The sequence below is a fragment of the Aethalodelphis obliquidens genome, unplaced genomic scaffold (assembly GCF_003676395.1).
Source record: "Aethalodelphis obliquidens isolate GAN/ISIS:26980383/991018 unplaced genomic scaffold, ASM367639v1 scaffold5, whole genome shotgun sequence".
In the NCBI taxonomy this organism is placed as follows: domain Eukaryota; kingdom Metazoa; phylum Chordata; class Mammalia; order Artiodactyla; family Delphinidae; genus Aethalodelphis; species Aethalodelphis obliquidens.
In genome coordinates this window covers 17590737-17610948 of record NW_020837949.1, presented here as the reverse complement: position 1 = coordinate 17610948, position 20212 = coordinate 17590737, and the positions used below count along the sequence as shown (strand labels likewise).

At 44.1% G+C, this 20212-nt stretch overlaps 1 protein-coding gene across 1 annotated transcript in view; it reads right to left on the bottom strand.

Moving 5' to 3' along the window:
- Positions 1-20212, bottom strand: part of LOC113618068 (solute carrier family 23 member 1-like) — a 57594-nt gene that overhangs the window by 3866 nt on the left and 33516 nt on the right. Inside the window, exons 5-9 of the mRNA XM_027101822.1 lie at positions 13117-13298; positions 12073-12193; positions 10826-10982; positions 9741-9994; positions 294-458 (exon numbers count right to left, since the gene is read on the bottom strand). Coding sequence (XP_026957623.1) covers positions 294-458; positions 9741-9994; positions 10826-10982; positions 12073-12193; positions 13117-13298 — 879 coding nt within the window. The remainder of the gene's footprint in view (positions 1-293; positions 459-9740; positions 9995-10825; positions 10983-12072; positions 12194-13116; positions 13299-20212) is intronic.

Here is a 20212-nt window from a genome sequence, read left to right as displayed (position 1 = left end):
GAGGGGGAGGCTGGGCTCAGAGGGCACAGGTTCTCAGACAAGTCCCGACTCCCACTTGACCCTGGGAGCTGAGTGGTCTGTATAATCCAATTCAAACTGATGCAATTTTGTTTTTCAGAAATTCGGGTGCTTCTGGTTATTTCTTTCTCCCATTTGGGGCCAGTGCGGTTTCTGGGACTGAGGACTCCCTTCTCCTCCTCCCTTGTCCCCACCCTGTTCCATTCATCTCCATCCCCATGGGCTCCTTTCAGGAGATGCAATGCTGCTGCTTTCCTAAGGGTGCCTTGCCTCACCTGAAGATTGGAAATCCCCACGGCAGTGATGACCCCAAACATCACCAGGAACATGCCTCCGATCACAGGGGTTGGGATGGTGGCAAACGCAGCCCCGATCTTCCCAAATATGCCCATCAGGAGCAGCACGCAGCCTGCCGCAACAATCACCATCCTGCTCCCTACCTGTAGCACTCAGGGAGATGGGGGAGAGACGAGGAGCTCAGCACCAGCTGGGTCACACACCCTGGAGGCCTCTGCCCTGCTCCTGGGGCATCACAAACAATGGCTCCAGGGGACCCACAGGAGCAGCATCCACTGACCCAGAAATGGCCCCCCTCTACTCCCACATGGTGCTGGCGAAAGCATGAAGGTGTGACCTTGGGTCCCAGCCTCTGCCCTCACCTCTCCTCTCTGCTGCTCTCATACATGTCTTCAAGTCCTGACTCCAATGCTCCTTCTCTAGGCAGACTTTATAGTGAGGCAAGAAGTCTCTCTTGGGAGGGAGTGGCCCAATGCTTAAGAATGGGGTTTGAGAGCCAATCCCAACTCTGCCTCTAACTAGCTGTTCGGCTTCACGGAAGTTATCTAACCTCTCAAAATGTCAGCCTCCAAATTTAACAGGTGGGATTAATAATACTTACTTCACAATCTCATTTTAGGAGGACAGCATTACCTTGATACCAAAGCCAGATAAGGACAGAAAAGAAAAGAAAGTACTGTGTGGGTTCACTTATATGCAGATTTTTTTTCAACAGTAAATACTGTAGTACTAAACAATCCATGATAGGTTGAATCTGTGAATGTGGAACCACAGATGTGATGGAACCACGGATATGGAGGGACCACGTGTACAGAGGTCCAACTATAAGTTATACACGGATTTTCGACTGCAAGGAGGGTTGGTGCCCCTAACCCCACCCCACTCCCCACATTGTTCAAGGGTCAACTGTACAGACCAATATCCCTGATGAATATAGATGCAAAAACTATCAACAAAGTGTTAGCAAACCAAATTTAACAGTACATTGAAAGGCTCATACACCGTGATCACCTGGGACTTATCCCTGGGATGCAAGGATGTCTCAACATGTGCAAATCAATAAATGTGATACACCACATTAATAGAATGAAAGATAAAAACATATGGTCATCTCAATACACACAGAAAAAGCATTGGACAAAATCCAACATCCTTTCAGGATAAAAAAACTTTCAACAAATTAAATATAGAAGGAATGCACCTCAACACAATAAAGGCCATATACAAAAAGCCCACAACTAACATCATACTCAATGCTGAAAGGTTGGAAGCTTTTCTTCTAAGATCAGAAAACAAGACAAGGGTGACAACTCTCACCACTCCTATTCAACATATTACTGGAAGTCATAGCCATAGCAATCAGGTTAGATAAAGAAATAAAAGGTATCCAGGGCTTCCCTGGTGGCGCAGTGGTTGAGAGTCCGCCTGCCGATGCAGGGGACACAGGTTCGTGCCCCGGTCTGGGAAGATCCCACATACCGCGGAGCGGCTGGGCCCGTGAGCCATGGCCGTTGAGCCTGCGCGTCCGGAGCCTGTGCTCCGCAACGGGAGAGGCCACAACAGTGAGAGGCCCACATACTGCGGAAAAAAAAAAAAAAAAGGTATCCAAATCAGAAAAGGAGAAGTAAAATTATCTTTATTTGCAGATGATATGATCTTATATATAGAAAATCCTAAAGACTCTACCAAGAAATTGTTACAACTAATCAATGAATTCAGTAAAGTTGCAGGATACAAAATCAACATACAGAAATCAGCTGCATTTTTCTACACTAACAATAAAACATCTGAAAAAGAAATAAAACAATCCCATTCACAATAGCATCAAAGACAATGAAGTACTTAAGAATGAATCTAACCAAGGAGGTGAAAAATATAAGACTGATGAAAGAAACTGAAGAAGACACAAATAAATGGAAAGGTATCCCATGTCATGACTGGAAGAATTAATATTGTTAAAATGTCCATACTACCCAAAACCATCTACAGATTCAATGCAATCCCTATCAAATTTCCAATGGCATTTTTCATAGAAGTAGAAAAGAAAAACCTAAAATGCTTATGTAACCACAAAAGACATCAAATAGCCAAAGCAATCCTGAAAAAGAAAAATAGAAAAAAAGCTGGAGGCATCACACGTCCTGATTTCAAACTATACTGCAAAACTATAGTAATCAAAACACTATGGTACTGGCATAAAAATAGACACATAGACCAATGGAACAGAACTGAGAGCCCACAGATAAACCCATGCATATATGGTCAACTAATACTTGACAAGGGAGCCATGAAAACTCAATGGGGAAAGGATAGTATCTTCAATAAATAGTGTTGGGAAAACTGGATAACCACATGCAGAAAACTGAAAGTGAACCACTATCTTAACACCGCTCACAAAATTTAACTAAAAATGGATTAAATACTTAAATGTAAAACTGGAAACTGCAAAACTCCTAGAAGAAAACACAGGGAAGCTTCTTGACATTGGTCTTGACAATGATTTTTTAGGATATGACACCAAAAGCACAAGCAAAAAAAGTGAAAATCAGGAACTTCCCTGGTGATCCAGTGGGTAAGACTCTGTGTTCCCAGTGCAGGGGGCCTGGGTTCGATCCCTGGTCAGGGAACTAGATCCCGCAGGCATGCCACAACTAAGAAGTCCGCATGCTGCAACAAAGATCCCTCATGCTGCAACTAAGACACAGCTCAGCCAAAAATAAATAAATATAAATCTTTTTTTAAAAAAAGTGAAAATCCAAAAGTGGGACTACATTAAACTAAAAAGCTTTTGTACAGCAAAAGAAACAATCAACAAAATGAAAAAGCAACCTATTAAATGGGAGAAAATATTTGCAAACTGTATAGTTGGATAAGGGTTTCATATCTAAAATATATAAAGAACTCATATAATTCAATAACAACAACAACAACAAACAATTTTAAAATGGTCAGAGGAACTGAATAGACTTTTTTTTCCAAAGAAGACATACAAATGCCAACAGGTACATGAAAAGATGCTCAACATCACTAATCATCAGAGAAATGCAAATCAAAACCACAATGAGATATCACCTCACACCTGTTAGAACGGCTACCATCAAAAAGACACAAGGTAACAAGTGCTGACAAGGATGTGGAGAAATGGGAATCCTGTGCACTGCTGGTGGGAATGTAAATTGGTGCAGCCACTATGAAAAATGGTATGGAGATTCCTCAAAAAGTTAAAAATAGAACTACCATATGATCCAGCAATTCCACTTCTGGGATTATCCAAAGAAAATGAAAACACTAACAAAAAAATATGTGCACCCCCCCACCATGTTCATTGCACCATTATTTACAATAGCCAAGGTATGGAAACAATCTAAGTGTCTGTCAACAGATGAATGGATAAAGAAGATGTGGTATGTACAATGAAATATTATTAAGCCATAAAAAAGAATGAAATCTTGCCATTTGTGACAACACGGATGGACCTTGCGGGCATTACGTTAAGTGAAGTAAGTCAAACAGAGAAAAACAAATACTGTATAATATCATATACATGTGGACTCTAAAAAAGCTAAACTTGTAGAAGTAAAGAGTAGAATGGTGGTTACCAGGGGAAATGGGGAGATGTTCATCAAAGAGTACAAACTTTCAGTTAGAAGATGAATAAGTTCTGGGGACCTAATGCACAGCATGGTGATTATAGTTAACAAAAATGTATACTTCAAAGTTACTAAGATAGTAGATCTTAAATGTTCTCACCACAAAAAAGAAATGGTAATCATGTAATGTGATAGAGGTGTTAGCTAATGGTGGTAATCATATTGCAATATATAAGTGTATCAAATAAACACACTGTACACCTAAATTTACACAATGTTATATGCCAAGTGTATCTCAATAAACCTAGGGGAGGGAACTGATGTGCCTGGGGCACAGTGATGCAGGGTGAGAGACAGGAGATGGGATGGAAAGCAAGGAAGGGACTCTGTCATGAAGTACTTTAAGGGCCATGGAAAGGAGTTACGATAAATTCCAAAGACAAAGCATAAACAAAACGTAGTATATACATGCAATGGAATATTATTCAGCCTTAAAAAGGAAATAAATTCTGACACCTGCACAACATGGATAAAACTTGGACATTAAGTGAAATAAGCCACCCGCAAAAAGACAAATACTGTATGAGTCCACTTATATAAGGTACCTAGAGCAGTCAAATTCATAGAGACAGAAAGTAGAATGGTGGTTGCTAGGGGCTGGGAGAGGGGGGAATATGGAGTTGTTGTTCAATTGGTACAGATTTCAGTTTTGCAAGAGAAAAGAGTTCTGAGGATTGGTTGCACAACAATTTGGATATACTTAACTCTACTGAACTATACATTTAGAAATGGTTAAGAGGCTAAATTTATGTTACATGTATTTTACTACAATTAAAAATAATAAATCCAAAGACAAAGAAGACTCAGTAGAGTTGTGTCAAGCAGGGTAGTGACATGATGTGATTTACATTTCAAAAAGTTCCCTCTAGGAACCCTCCTACACTGTTGGTGGGAATGTAAATTGGTGCAGCTACTATGGAAAACAATATGGAGGTTTCTCAAAAAACTGAAAATAGAGTTGACATACGATCCAGCAATCCCACTACTAGGCATATATCTGGACAAAACTCTAACTTGAAAAGATACATGCACCCTTATGTTCACAGCAGCACTATTCACAATAGCCAAGACATGGAAACAACCTAAATGTCCATTAACAGATGAATGGATAAAGATGTGGTGTGTGTATACAATGGAATATTACTCAGCCATTAAAAAGGGTAGTGTTATTTGCAACAACATGGATGGACCTAGAGGTTATCATACTAAGTGAAGTAAGTCAGACAGAGAAAGACAAATACCCTGTGATATCACTTATATGTGGAATCTAAAATAGGACACAAATGAACTTATCTACCAAAGAGAAACAGACTCACAGACATAGAGAACAGACTTGTGGTTGCCAAGGGGGAGCAGGTGTGTGGGAGGGATGGCTTGGGAGTTTGGGATTAGCAGATGCAAACGATTACATATAGAATGGATAAACAGCAAGGTCCTACTGTATAACACAGGGAACTATATTCAACATCCTGTGGTAAACCATAATGGAAAAGAATATGAAAAATAATGTTATATAAAACTGAATCACTTTGCTGTATAGCAGAAACTAGCACAACATTGTAAATCAACTATACTTCAATAAAATAAGTTTTTTTAAAAGTTCCCTCTATAAGTCACTTCATTATTATTAATTGATATATTTTCTCAATTAGGACAAATTAGATTTTCTCAACAAGCAATTATCATGGATTATGTGTAAACTATGATTCCTCCTTCATCTACTGGAGGTTCATTAAGATACAAAACAGAGACAAGGCTCCTCCCCATGGTATTATACAGCATTAACTGGTCCAAAATCAAGGATCAGTTGTGCTAGAGTCACTACTAATTGCTATCACCTGGTTTGCATAGGGTTTCTCGAGCAGCTAGGAGTTTGGGAATGCTAAAGAAGTACGTTTCACCCGCTTAGAGCAGCTATTAGATCTGGAAATAAAAAGTTTCTACAAAGGTTAAAAAAAAAAACCACTATGCTGTGAAGATTATGGGCTCTGGTCCACATCCCATCCCAGTACCAGGCACACACAGCTGTCACACGCTGGACAGTAATGATTGTTGTGCTAGTCAAGGGTTGTATCTAGGGTTTGAGTGACAGCTACCAGTGAGACAAAAATGACCTCTGACCTGGAAGCATTCAGCCTCATCCTCAAAAGTTGGAGTTGTGCTGCAAATGTCTGAATATCCCATCATAAGTCTATTATCAATGAATGTGTTTAGGTAGTTCTTGGACCTCTTCTCATGCATTTGTTTCTACTCCCAGTCCTTAAAAGATACTCTATGTGACAGACTCTAGGTCTATCCACCTCATTACAAATAGCTCAATTTCGTTTCTTTTTATGGCTGAGTAATATTCCATTGTATATATGTGCCACATCTTCTTTATCCATTCATCCGATGATGGACACTTAGGTTGTTTCCATCTCTGGGCTATTGTAAATAGAGCTGCAATGAACATTTTGGTACATGACCCTCTTTGAATTATGGTTTTCTCAGGGTATATGCCCAGTAGTGGGATTGCTGGGTCATATGGTAGTTCTATTTGTAGTTTTTTAAGGAACCTCCATACTGTTCTCCATAGTGGCTGAGGTGGATAGACCTAGAGTCTGTCATACAGAGTGAAGTAAGTCAGAAAGAGAAAGACAAATATCGTATGCTAACACATATATATGGAATTTAAGAAAAAAAAATGTCATGAAGAACCTAGGGGTAAGACAGGAATAAAGACACAGACCTACTAGAGAATGGACTTGAGGATATGGGGAGGGGGAAGGGTAAGCTGTGACAAAGCGAGAGAGGCATGGACATATATACACTACCAAACGTAAGGTAGATAGCTAGTGGGAAGCAGCCGCATAGCACAGGGAGATCGGCTCGGTGCTTTGTGACTGCCTGGAGGGGTGGGATAGGGAGGGTGGGAGGGAGGGAGACACAAGAGGGAAGAGATATGGGAACATATGTATAACTGATTCACTTTAAAGCAGAAACTAACACACCATTGTAAAGCAATTATACTCCAATAAAGATGTAAAAAAAAAAATACAGATCTTGCAATAGGGAAGAGATATGGGGACATATGTATATGTATAACTGATTCACTTTGTTATAAAGCAGAAACTAACACACCATTGTAAGGCAATTATACTCTAATAAAGATGTTAAAAAAATAAAATAAAAAAAAGATACTCTAGTGTAGTTTCAGTTTTGCAAGATGAAAAAGTTCTGGAGATCTGTTGCACAGCAATGTGAATACACTGAATACTACTGAACTGTACACAAAAATAATTAAGATGGTAGATTTTATGTTATGTGTCTTTTACCACAATTTAAGCATTTTTTTAAGATACTCTAGTGTCAACAACTTGAAGTCCGTTAATGCAGCAATAAAGTAGCAGATTCGGCCTTTGCTTATTTTTCTTTCCAGTTTAAGAGCTAATTTATTTAACTGTCTTCATTAGAAGACAAGTGATAGGAATTAACCACATCAAAATAACTTTTTTTGTTTACAACCCTAGCAATGAACCGTGCCTTTGTGGGAACAAAGGCATGCTTCTAAGCACAATAGATCAACTTGTCAGGTTCAACCAATACCCTTTGCATATAACAGTGGTCTCATAAAGATGGCAGGTCACCCCCAATCCTACTACCACGGAATTTATCATGCAGCCCTGGGCATCTTTTGGTCTCAGGATTCACATCTGGGCTGGGAGCCATGACACCCTAGAAAAGTGATGGGAGATCTTTGGCCTTCAGCCTGATTTCTCTGGACTGACCAGGGGAGAACCAAGAATAGGTCAGAGCCCATGAATGCAGATGCAACACGGGGCCACAGGGGGAGGTGTGAGTCCAAACCAGAGTTAATGGGTCTGCTGGATTTGTAGCCTGTTTGGTGTCTGTGTATCTTTTCTTGCCTGCTCTTTCCCTCTCCTGTAAAGGGTCTTAATTTAGAAATGATACATCAAAAAATTTTTTGTTCTGTTTATTTAATATAATTTTCTGTTCTGCGTGAGATATCTTCCCTTCAGCAAGAAAAATATTTGCTGCTTTATACTTACACAGGCCATTCCCACATTTCTGTGTGGGTCAGTGGCCCTCACGTGAAAAAATGTTCCTCTCACTTGCACCGAAGGTCTTGAAACTTTGGGGAAATGTCAAAGAGTCCACAGTGTCCAAGCACATAGAACTTGCCGTAGGGTTGGGTGCTGGCTCTGCTGTTTGCTCACAGATTTTAACTCTCACTATGGGCCAGAGGCCATGCAGGGTACAGAGGTAGATAGGTCCAAGAGAGCTATCAGAAAATACAGGGTGGGGATGTGGGTGGAGGAAAGTGAGTACTTTCCAAAGCTCACTTCACTTGTGCTGGGAAACACTGTACCTATGCACTGAAGCATACAGGAAAGCAACATCGTAATAAGATTCTTTTCTAAGTCACCTTAGAAAGCACCATCTTGGGGACTTCCCTGGTGGTGCAGTGGTTAAGAATCCACCTGCCAATGCAGGGGACACGAGTTCCATCCCTGGTCTGGGAAGATCCCACATGCCACGGAGCAACTAAGCCCGTGCGCCACAACTACTGAGCCTGCGCTCTAGAGCCCGTGAGCCACAACTACTGAAGCCTGCATGCCTACAGCCCGTGCTCCGCAAGGAGAAGCCACCGCAATGAGAAGCCCGCGCACCGCAGCGAAGAGCAGCCCCCGCTCGCCACAACTAGAGAAAGCCCACGCGCAGCAACAAAGACCCAACGCAGCCAAAAAATAATAGTAAGAAGAAGAAAGCACCATCGTGAAGAATTCTTGCTGACCTTATGAGGCTTTCCTGTGGAAAATGGGAGCCTGGAAGAGATTTTAAGCAGGGACTAATTTAATTGGGTTCTAGCAAGATCCTTGGGCAGCCATGTGGTAGCTAGATTAGAGATGGGCAAGATCCTGGGAAGAGACAGTTAGGGATACTGCCATGTCCAGGTGGGAGATGATAAAGCTGTGATACTGGGAATGGAGACAAGAGGACAGGAGGGCAGCAGGCATACTGAGAAAACAGAATCCACTGTGAGAAGCACACAACAGAGAGAAGTTAAGGATGACTGGGTGAATTCACGAAGACAAGGTTTACGGGAGAAGAAGTAAGGATGGGGGCATGGACTGAGCATAATATAGGCCATTCTGAGTGTGAGGTACCCTTGGGACATTCAGGTGGAGGTGACCACAACCAAGAAGGTCAAGTATAGTAAGCAAAATAAAGGCTCCTCAAAGATGTCCATGCCCAAACCTGTGAATACGTTACCTTAATGGCAAAAGGACTTTGCAATGTGATTAAGGATTTTGAGATGGACGGAGTAGCCTGAGTTACCCAGGTGGGCCCAGCCTAATTACATGCATCCTTATAAGCAGGTAATCTTTCCCAGCTGTGGTCAAAGGGAGACGTGACTAAGGAGGAAAGGTCAGAGAGACGCCATGTTGCTGGCTTTAAAGATGGAGGAAAGGGGCCATAGCCAAGGAATGTGGGCAGCCTCTAGATGATGGAAAAAGCAAGGAAATGGATTCTCCCCTGTAACCTCCAGAAAGGAACACGGCCCTGCCAATCCCTTTACTGTAGCCCTGTGAGACCCGCACTGGAGTTCTGACTTCCAGATCAGTAAAATAATACATCTGGGCTGTCGGAAGCCATCAACTTTGTGATAATTTGTTGCAGCAACAGTAAGAGGCTAAGACACTGATGACAGATTCAGGTACCCAGGCTGCCCACCCACCACCCCACCCCCGGGGCCACTGTCAGCAGCCTTACCCTGGTGATGCCCAGAGCGCCAACATTCTCGCTGTAGGAGGTGGTGCCGTTCCCCGTACCCCAGGCCCCTGCCAGCAGGCAGCCCAGGCCCTCGATGCCGATGCCTCGGTTGATGGCGTGCTTCGGAGGGGGTGGTGCCCCCACCAGGCGGGCACAGGCATAATAATCGCCTACTGACTCCACCATTGAGGAGATCACCCCCGCGACGATCCCAAAGACCCCAGCCGGGCTGATGGTGGGGAGGCCCCACTGCCCTGAAATTGCAGCGCAGAGGGAATGTTCATCCGGAAGATAACAGGCTGCTGGACCCCAAATAATTCCCTTGCCGGAGGGTTCTCCGGAAGGCTTTAAAGACCAGGCAACATGTCTTCCAACCCAACAGCTGTCCTGAAGCTTTGTCTCAGGCTCCTGCCCTCCCGTGCCTCCCTGAGGGTAGGTCAGAGGCCCTGACCTTGAGGTCACAGTGCACAAAAAGAACCAGAAACCGGGCCTCTTTCCGGGAAGGCCTTGAAGCCTTTTGAAGGCTTCCAGGATTCTTACTCAGGGAGGTCCTGGCTCCCCAGTCCATGAGGCCAGGACCTCCTCACCCCTACAACTGGAACGTGATTATTCTCACACCCTGAGCCAAGAACTGCAGGGAAAGGAGATGCCCTTGACCAGCAACCCAGAAATGTTCTAATTCAGTCCCAAGCCTCCCTTGTGTGGGATCCACCAGTTCCACAAGGAGACCCAAAGGTTGGCTAAGAGGTCAGGATCCCTCTGTGCTTTCCCCACCCCCAGTGGATGGGGCCTGAGCAATGTGGAGAAGGGGATGAGGCATGCGGGCCAGGAAGGAGGTAGGTCTGGGAGAGGGAACCTTTGGTCTACCACCCCCAAAGCATTCTTAGGACCACCCAAGGGTCTCCTTCCTCTCTTAGGGGTCTCATATGGACTCCGTGTGGCCTGTCCCTCCTTGCCAGATCCCTTGGAGGAGATCCCGTCCCGGCTCTACTCACTTCCCCCTCTGGTGCCTGAGCCTCACGGGCAGTCCTGGGAAGCATATGCCCCAGGCAAGATGGGCCCCGGAGTCGTCGGCGTCTCGTTACCTGGGTAAGGGAAGCGAAACCAAGGAGCCTGGCTCAGGACGTCGCCTTTGGTGTCTGTGCGGGCCAGGTACCCGTAGGCTGCAGGTGCCGAGGGGAGGGCGTCGGTGACTGTGAGCACGAAGCACAGCAGCCACGAGATGCAGAGCGCCAGCAACACCTGCCGGAGGGAGGGAGGCGCCCTTCACACTGGGCCCCACCCCTGCACCTGCCCACACCTCCCAGAGAGGGTGGGCGAAGGAGGGAGTCGGGAAAGCTCTTTGAGATGAGGAAGTGTTGGGCTACAAACCCTTCCAGTGACAACAGGAATCCGCTGTGTCAGTGGATAATGAACACATTACAGGAATAGAGAAACTAAACTGTGGGGAGACCTTGTGTCAAGTAGAGGCAGAAATGTCTAGGAAAGTGGACACAGCCTGGGTCAGAAGGATTGCAGTCTCCCTTTCTATTGCTTGCTGGTCCCATGACCCTGGATCAAATTCCCTGAGCCTCAGTGTCCTCATCTGTACAATGGAATTACAACCATTGCTCTGCAGAGCCTGAGGCTCAGATATACCGTGAGGTCCTCAGATATACTGACTTTTAATCTCTGATGGTAGAACCCCTGACATCGGCATTTTTAGCAATGTCCCCAGGTGATTCTTATGCATACCGAACTTTTGAACCATTAGCCTACAGGATTGCTGAGGGATCAATGAGATCACTATGTGGAAGTAACTTTTTATAATGCAGAATGTATTTCACAGATAAATTGAACCTGAAAACACATTTGTGTGGTTGGCAATGGCACCTACTTGACAGAGTGGAGCAAATTCAACAGAGAAGGCTCTGAAAAAGGAGACACCATCATTGTCAGCAGGATCTGAATTATCCAGGAGCCAATGAGAAAGAACCTGATCTAAGCAACTTGGCCCTTAGTTTTGCACCGTTAGCGGTGAGCCTGGCTGTCTCCCCCAGTGCCATGCTATGAGGACGGCCCAGGGACACGAGAAGACTGTCCCACAGCAGTGCCCAGGGCAGCAACCTGGGGCGAGTTCTCTACTCCTGGGAGAGAAGCAATGAGGGAAGATCTGGGATGGCATTACACCAAGGCTCCCACCACCCAAGGGGCAATTAAGGGAGGCTCAGGAGGAGAGGCCGCTGCAGGTGGAGAGCATTTGACTTGGGGGCCATCTGGGAGAGCAACAGGCTGTCCCTCACTGTCCAGGTGAGGCAACTAAGAATGGCAGAGGGTGGGGAGCACTTCTTACAGGGAAGACCTGAAACAGGTAGAACTTAGAGGTGTGACACTTCTTCTCTCTTCCGTAAACAGGCACAGGCACCGCGATGTTTTTCAGGTACTGAGAAAACAGCACGATGAGGAAGATGGTCCTGAAACAGAAACAAACCACACCCAACCTGGCAAACTTGGGCTCATCACGAGAGCGACGGTCCGGGAAGGCGTGCCATCACGTGTCTCTGGGACTATGGGGCAGTGGCTGTGCTGGGAGGGTCCCCATCTAGGCCCTGCTCTGCAGTGTAGGCAGCATCCTGCCAGTTCTGAAAAGGTGGGCAGGCCCCTTTCAGAGGCTGCTGGTGGCTGAAGAGGAACAGTGGGCAGGGGCCTGAGAAATAAGCATGGCAGCTGCACAGATCCAGACTGAAGCCAGTGAGGCCAGAGTCAGGCCACCTTCTCTCCCAGGTGGTCCTGCAGGTCCTTGCGGTCAGACCACAACAGACAGAGTGAATGAGCGTGTCCAGGGTCCTGCCCAAGTCCCTTCAAAGCTCTGTTTAAATGCTGAAGGCCTCTTTTTCTGGGAAGCCTTCCTGACACCACCCCCCACCCTCGGCAAGCTGGCTGTCACCACCCCATCCCCTGAACCAGCCAGCACACTGTGACTCTCATCACTGTCTCCTGGTGTCACAGGCACTTGGACACAAGTCTTATCCCTCTACTACGCTACAAAATGCTTGAGAGCTGGGGCCATGTCTTTGCACTCTTCCCAGGTGCTGGAGGTTTACAAATATTTGCTCAGTGAAAACCTAGGAGGCAGGGGACGGGTAGCATCAGCTGTCTGTGAACCCTACGCTAAGTATGTTTATACCCTGCCTGTGATGAACTTATTGTCTGTGAGGACTGACAACATAAGAAATAGTAATAATATATTCTAAGTAGCCATTTCACTGCTTTTAAGGTATCATGATGTTTGTGAAAGTATTTGTAAACCACCAGAGTTTGCCAATATCCAGGACTCACTCTTCTTACTGGGTAATCTTCCTCCAAAGATGGCCCACCTTCCCCAGAGGGTGCTTACATGGCAGCAATCCCCCAGTGGATCCCGGCGTCATTGCCCGCAGAATCGAAGAGAGGCAGGGCCACCAGGGAGATGGTCGGAGCAATGGTCAAGGGGCCGATGAAGCGCATGAGGAAGCCAATGAGGCCTGAGAAGCCCACCAGCATCTGGACACAGGAAGCAACCATGATGGCTCCCTGCAGCTGAAGAGGAAGCATGGGGCTCAGCACCTGGGAGCCTGTGGCGGGGCCACCCAGATCGGTGGTACCTTCAGAGGCAGTGCAGGGGCAAAGCTGGACGCCAGAGGAACTGAGGGAAGGTGAGCTCGGACCTCACTCCTCTCTCCAGTCCTCTATTTCCAACTGTCTGTTGGACATTTTCACCTAATGTGAAGTTTTTCAGGAAGTAGATTTCAAGATTATCTATTGATCACAGTGATAATGTGATGACTCGTAATACTGGCATCACCCAGTTATGTATTGAACATCTTGCTGATTTATTTGTCTCTGTTTTCCTACTTTCTATTGCAGAGGTTGGCAAAGGTTTTTCTGTAAAGGATCAGAGAGTGAATAGTTGAGGCTCTGTGGACCGTACAGGCTCAGCTGAAACTTTTCCAGGCAAGATGGAAACAAATGAGCTTGACTGTGTTCTAATAAAACTCCACTGATAGGCACTGAAATTTGAATTTCCTACAATTTTGACATGTCATAAAATATTATTCTTGGATTTCGTACAATTTTGACATGTCATAAAATATTATTCTTCTTTTGATTTTTTTTCAACCATTTAAAATATAAAACCATTTTTAGCTTGCGGGCTATAAAAAAACAAACAAACAAACAGAAAACAGGCAACTAGCCAGATTTGGCTCACGGGCTGTAGTTTGCCAACCCCTGATCTATTGGACTGATTGAGTTTTACTTTACTTCTCCTTTTCTACTTTGCTAATATGGATGTTATTCATGTTACCCCTGAAAATGTTCCTTGCTTTGAAGTCTGCTCTTCCTGAAAAGAAAGAAGTCTGACTCCTGCTTTCCTTTGATCAGTGTTAACGTGGTATATTCTTCTCCATCCATTTACTTTTAATCTACATGTGTCTTTATATTTAAAGCCGGTTTCTTCTGGACAACATACAGTTGGGTCTTGTGTTTTGATCCACTCTGACAATCTCTGTGCCTTTAGACCAATGACGTTCAAAGTGATTATTGATATAGTTGGATTAATATCCACCATAACCATTACTATTTTCTATTTGTTGCCCTTGTTCTTCATTTGTTTTTGTCTTCTACTGGTTTTCTTCCTTTTGTGGTTTTAACTGAGCTTTTTTTCCCCTCTCCTTTCTTAGCATAACCATTATCCTTTTTTTTTTCCTTTAGAGTTTGCAATGTACATTTACAGCTAATCCAAGTCCCCCCCCCTTTTTTTTTCTTGTCACACCACAGGGCTTGCAGATCTTAGTTCCCAAACCAGGGATCAAACCCATGGCCTTGGCAGTAAAAGTGCAGTCCTAACCACTGGACCACCCGGGAATTCTCCCAAGTTCACTTTCAAATAACACTATACCACATCATGAGTGGCGTGAGTACTTTATAGTAACAAAGCAATCCTAATTTCTCCGACCTAGCCTTTTTATCATTGCTGTCATTCATTTCACGTATACATAAGCATACACAAGGATATAAAAAATTTAAAACCACCATAATACTGGAAGGTGAAGTTTAAGTTGGTCTAATGTGTTGAAAACTGAGCTTGCCATCTCTTCCCAGAGTTCTCTACATTTTCTGCTACCACCACTTTCTAAAAATATAATCATTACTTACTTGTCCTCTTTATTGCTTCTTATCTCCCAGAAAGTAATGACACCCCTATTGGTCCTATATTTGCCTCACTTTCATTTGTGGCTAGTATCGTGATGTAGAGTTGGACTGCTAACCACTGGTGGCTTCAAGACTTGAGATGTGTGTGAACAAATTTAACTTAGTGAAACATGGAAACTCTACCTTAAATTCCAATAGGCTGGCCCAGTGAATTAAACCAATCCATCAATTAATAAAAGAAGATTGAAACTTGAAAGAATTTTCCCTTGTTTACAGCACTGGTGAAAAACACTGGACCAGTAGATGGAGCTAAAATACCACAAATAAGACTCTGGGTTTGTACTCACTGTTGGACACTTGAAGGCAATGTGGGAAAAAAATAGTGGAGGATACAGTCTTAGGTCTGGGCAAGAGAACTCCCACCCTGGGGCCTGTGCTTTAGAGCAGGGGTTGGCAAACTTTTTCTGTAAAAAGCCAGATAGTTAACATTTTAGGTTTTGTGGGCCACATACAGTTTCTGTCACATTCTTTTTTAAATTTTAAACAACTTTTTAAAATGTAAAAACCACTCTTAATTGGTGGGCAGTAAAGAACAGATTACAGGCTGGATGTGGTCCAAGAGCAACAGTTTACTGACTCCTGCTTTAGAGGACTCACAAGCACAAAAATAAATGGTAAATGTATTTAAAAAACATGGTTGTGTCTGTAACTTGGGATCCTGTGCTCAGTGCAGGCACAGCATGACCCAAACATCCCTCAACATTCTCTCTCACTACTAATACTGTGTCCTCAAAACACAAAGTAACTGCTTCAGACCACTGCAGTGTTGAGGCAGACAGGTCATGAGAACACAGGAAGAATTCGAGCAGCAGAGTGCTTAGGTAGGAGAAGAGACGAATTAACTTGTCAGATCTTTCCTCTTGGATAGCACAAAGGCAAGAGATTCCTGCACAAAAAATTACAGTTCTCAGTAGGTCTAAGTGGAAGGGAAATCCTGCCCCTGGCATCTAGCAGAGCAGGGTAAGGAAACTGATGAAATAAAACTTATATTTTAAGGCAGGACAAGTAAAAAAATTACACAAAGTTCTCTCTGTGTGTTTGTTTGGGCCTCCGCCCTCCCTACTGTGCAGTGTGAACCTGCATTACACATTAACCAGAGCTCCTCAAAGATAAGGGGCCTGCTCAACCGTAAAGATCAATTGTTTTTCTTTCTTCTGATGCTAGCAATGTAATTTCTTAAAAGAACAGCGTTCCCTCCCAGCTCTGTAGGGGGTCATGGTGACTGGCTGCTCGCTTTGTACCTGCTTATCTGGACAATGTATCCTTGGTGGACTTTACGTAAAGTATCAGTGTGTCATTTTGATGTTCGATCCTTTGTCTCAAAAATGTATATGACTGTGCCTTCAACTTCTAACAGGTGGAAGGGTTCCCAGAGCTTCCTGAGAATCTGCTTCCTGGGTTTATAATCCTCAGCTTGGCTCGAATAAAATTCCAATTTTTTCTTCTTAACTTGATAGTTAATTAAATTTTCGCTGACAAAATCCACTTCTTATTCTTTGCTTAGTTTTAATTTGGATTTACGAAAGCCAAGTATTGGCTCCCTGGGGGACAGCAGAAACAAAACCCCCCAAAACCTCAGACCACATGTATTTTGTGATTCATGTTATCGATGATATAATAAAACTAGGCTGCACTGAAGAAGAAATACATCCTGCTTTGGAAAAGGTGGTACAACACACAGCATTTGAAGACTGGCCAACGGACCTGGCAAAAATCCAGGGCCCACCCGCTTGACAAATGAAATCCTTAGGTATATCTAAATCCTTAGGTATAAATGAAATCCTTAGGTATATCTGGAACTACATGGAAAAGTTCTTTAAACATTAAAAACCTCTGTTAACTCTGGGTCCACCTTGAGAAAACAAGGAAGCACAAGAACTTGATAGGTCATTGAAGTACATCCACATCTGGGTGCACTGTTGGACTGTATACCAGAGCACGGCCACATGCAGAAAGGCTGTTTTTGAAAGGGAAGAACAGCAGAAGGTTCTGGCTGAAATTCACAAGTTATGGCTCAGACTGGTCTCAGAGTGGTGTCCTGACCAGCACAGTGCTCCTGAGATACCAGAAGCGTCAGTGGTTCTGTCCATGCTGAATGAGGACTGACCCTGGCAGATGCCTGGCGCTTCAGCTCTGCGTGGGGCATTTGGTGTGGAGGCGGCCCAGAGCAGCTACTCAACTACTCTCCCTCTGAAGGACCATTCCTAACTCGTCTGCTACTGGGCACTATGTGGAATTAGAGCACTACTGAATGGCACCAAATAACTCCAAGATCAGAGATCCCAATGGTATCTTGAGTGACGTCAGAAAGACATTCAAATAAGGCAGGGGATCATCAACAGAATGTGCTAATTAAAGGGAAATCGTTATATTCAGGAAAAGAAAAGGCAGTTACACAAGGAGGCGTTCATAGGATCCATGAGTAAGTGACAGTCCCCCTCCCCTGGGTGGACACTACCTCACGAGATAATCTATCTCTAACAACAGAGCCTTGGATCCCACTATGTGGATCTTTGAATTCAAAAAGCACTGCTTGGGGGGACTTCCCTGGTGGCACAGTGGTTAAGAATCTGCCTGCCAATGCAGGGGACACGGGTTCAAGCCCTGGTCTGGGAAGATCCCACGTGCCACGGAGCAACTAAGCCCGTGCGCCACAACTACTAAGCCTGAGTTCTAGAGTCCATGAGCCACAATTACTGAGTCCACATGCCAAACTACTGAAGCCCATGCACCTAGAGCCTGTGCTCCACAACAAGAGAAGTCACGGCAATGAGAAGCCTGCACACCACAACGAAGGGTAGCCCCTGCTCACCGCAACCAGAGAAAGCCTGCCTGTAGCAACGAAGATCCAATGCAGCCTTAAATAAATAAATAAATTGATTAAAAAAAAAAAGCACTGCTTGGAGTCTTGCTAAAGGTGCTGCTCACCCACCTGAGAAAGACTGAGACTGAAAGAGTGTAACATTGCAACAGAAGGACCTTGATGGAGGAAGGAAGGCAAGTCTAAGTCCAGCCAAAGGACCAAGCTGTGTGTGATGTGACTGACAGTACACACATAAACCCCCAGAGTCATCCCTTTAGAATTCTATAGGTTCTCGGGCTGTGGCCAATGGACTAGCAGTTTGGTCTGGCAAGTGCATCATAGAGGCGCTACTGAAATTTCACCTTTTATGGGAAAGGACTTTATAGTCAAATCTCAAATACTGGTGGTTCATGTAGATGCCCCTATGTCTTAAAAAGAGGAGGGAAGTAAGATTTTGAATGTAGTCATTAGGGCCCACAAGATGACACCTCGGGCCACAAGCCATGCATATGCGGGCTCACAAACTACATAATCTCCATCTCTCTCTGAAGTCACCTGCGTTGCCCAGGATGATCCAGATTGCCAACAGCGCTGGGCACAGGTGCCTCTGGTGGGAGAATATGAGGATAAATGGCCCATCACAGAACTGACAGGCTGCCTGTACTGGACAGTCCACAGAGCATGGGAGGTTTTAACATTTTTTTAAACTGGTATGGACAGTGTTTCTGGTTTGAGCTTTGCCTATCCTGCCACTGAAGCCCTGGCGCAGGCTACAATAAAGAGACTAGCAACTCAGATTGCCCACCAGCATGAAGATCAACTTATATATCAAACAGCTCAAGGATCACTTTTCACAGCATGAACAAGACAGGAATGGACCAAGAAATACAGTATCAAGTGATCTTTTCATATTTCATGTCACTTTCCAAAGGAGTGAAATTATTGCAAAATTAGAACGTGTGCTTGAAGCAACAAAATGTGGGTGACAAAGGCACGAAGGGCTGGCTTTGCAGGGCAGGATAGTGTAAGATCAAGCTACAAGTGGGGCACTAAACTGAGTCACTAGTGGAGCAGTTTGCAACGGACAGATTGGGAAATGAGAAGGTAAAGAAACCCTATTTTCCCAGGACTAGGGATTTGGTTGTGTTCCCTAAGATAGGAATAATAAGAATCAATTTAATTTGACTTGTTGGAATTCTGATGGTATTTATGGGCCGGACTGGAAAGTGTGGTGTTTTTCAGGATGCATCCTACCCAGTGGAGAGGCTACCGTGACAATATACTTATTAAATCATTTGAAAGTACGCTGGGGAAGGACACACAAGGAGGGTTTAACAGTGTTACTTTTCCTGCCCACTATTTAAAGGCTAGCAGAGAAGGACTCAGCACCTCCTCTTCCAACAGGAGCAAGGAAATGGGTTAAGAAAGGCTCACAGTGGGCAGAAAGAAAGATGGCGGCAGGAAGAACTGGAGTTACCAAATTATGGTATTGAATAATGCTACTTTTGCCCGTTGCATTTAAAATATTGGAAATAAGAAAATGATTTCTTAGCCATATTTCTAGATACGTCTTCAATCTGGAATGAGGGATGCTGGCATCAGAGTTGATTCTACCAAACTGAAACACATCTAATAAAACTAGACCCAGAGTATACTGTGCTGAACTGGATGGACAATGAGGAATGAACACTGTGAAAGTAGCCAAAGCTACTATGATGCTGGCATATTTAGGACACGGTCTGTTGTTTGAACTTTAAAATGGGTCATGGACTAATTCATAGGTCATTTACATGATACTCAATGAAAGTCATGGAAATAATGATAAATAACGAAGTCTATATTGGGATATTGACCTCTAGTCACCAGCTAATGTGGTAAGCATAGGAACAAAAATGACCCCAGGTGGTCAAATAGACCTACAAGATGAGGACAGACATTTATAGTTAACTCTAAATCATTCAATAACATCATAAAAGAATGATACAAGTTTACCATCATACACTGAGCAGAGCAGCTAAAATGAAAAAGAGAAAATGTTGGTGAGAATTTGGAGTAAATGGAACTCACACATGCTGCTGGTGGGAGTGTAAATTGGAACATACACTTTGCAAATGTATTTGCTAGTGTTTACTAAAGTTGAACATACACATAACATACAGTGATGGTGAATTTTATGTGTCAACTTGACTGGGCTGAGGGATGCCCAGATAGCTGACAAAACATTTTTTCTGGGTGTGTCTGTGAGGATGTTTCCAGAAGAGGTTAGCATTTGAATTGGTGTGAACTGAAGGAAGCAGACGGCCCTACCCAATGTGGGTGAGTGCCATCCAATCCTTTGAGGGCCTCACATAAAGCAGAAGAGCTAATTTGCTCTGCTTGAGCTGAGTCATCCACCTTCTCCTGCCCCCAGACATCAGCACTCCTGGTTCTCAGGTAT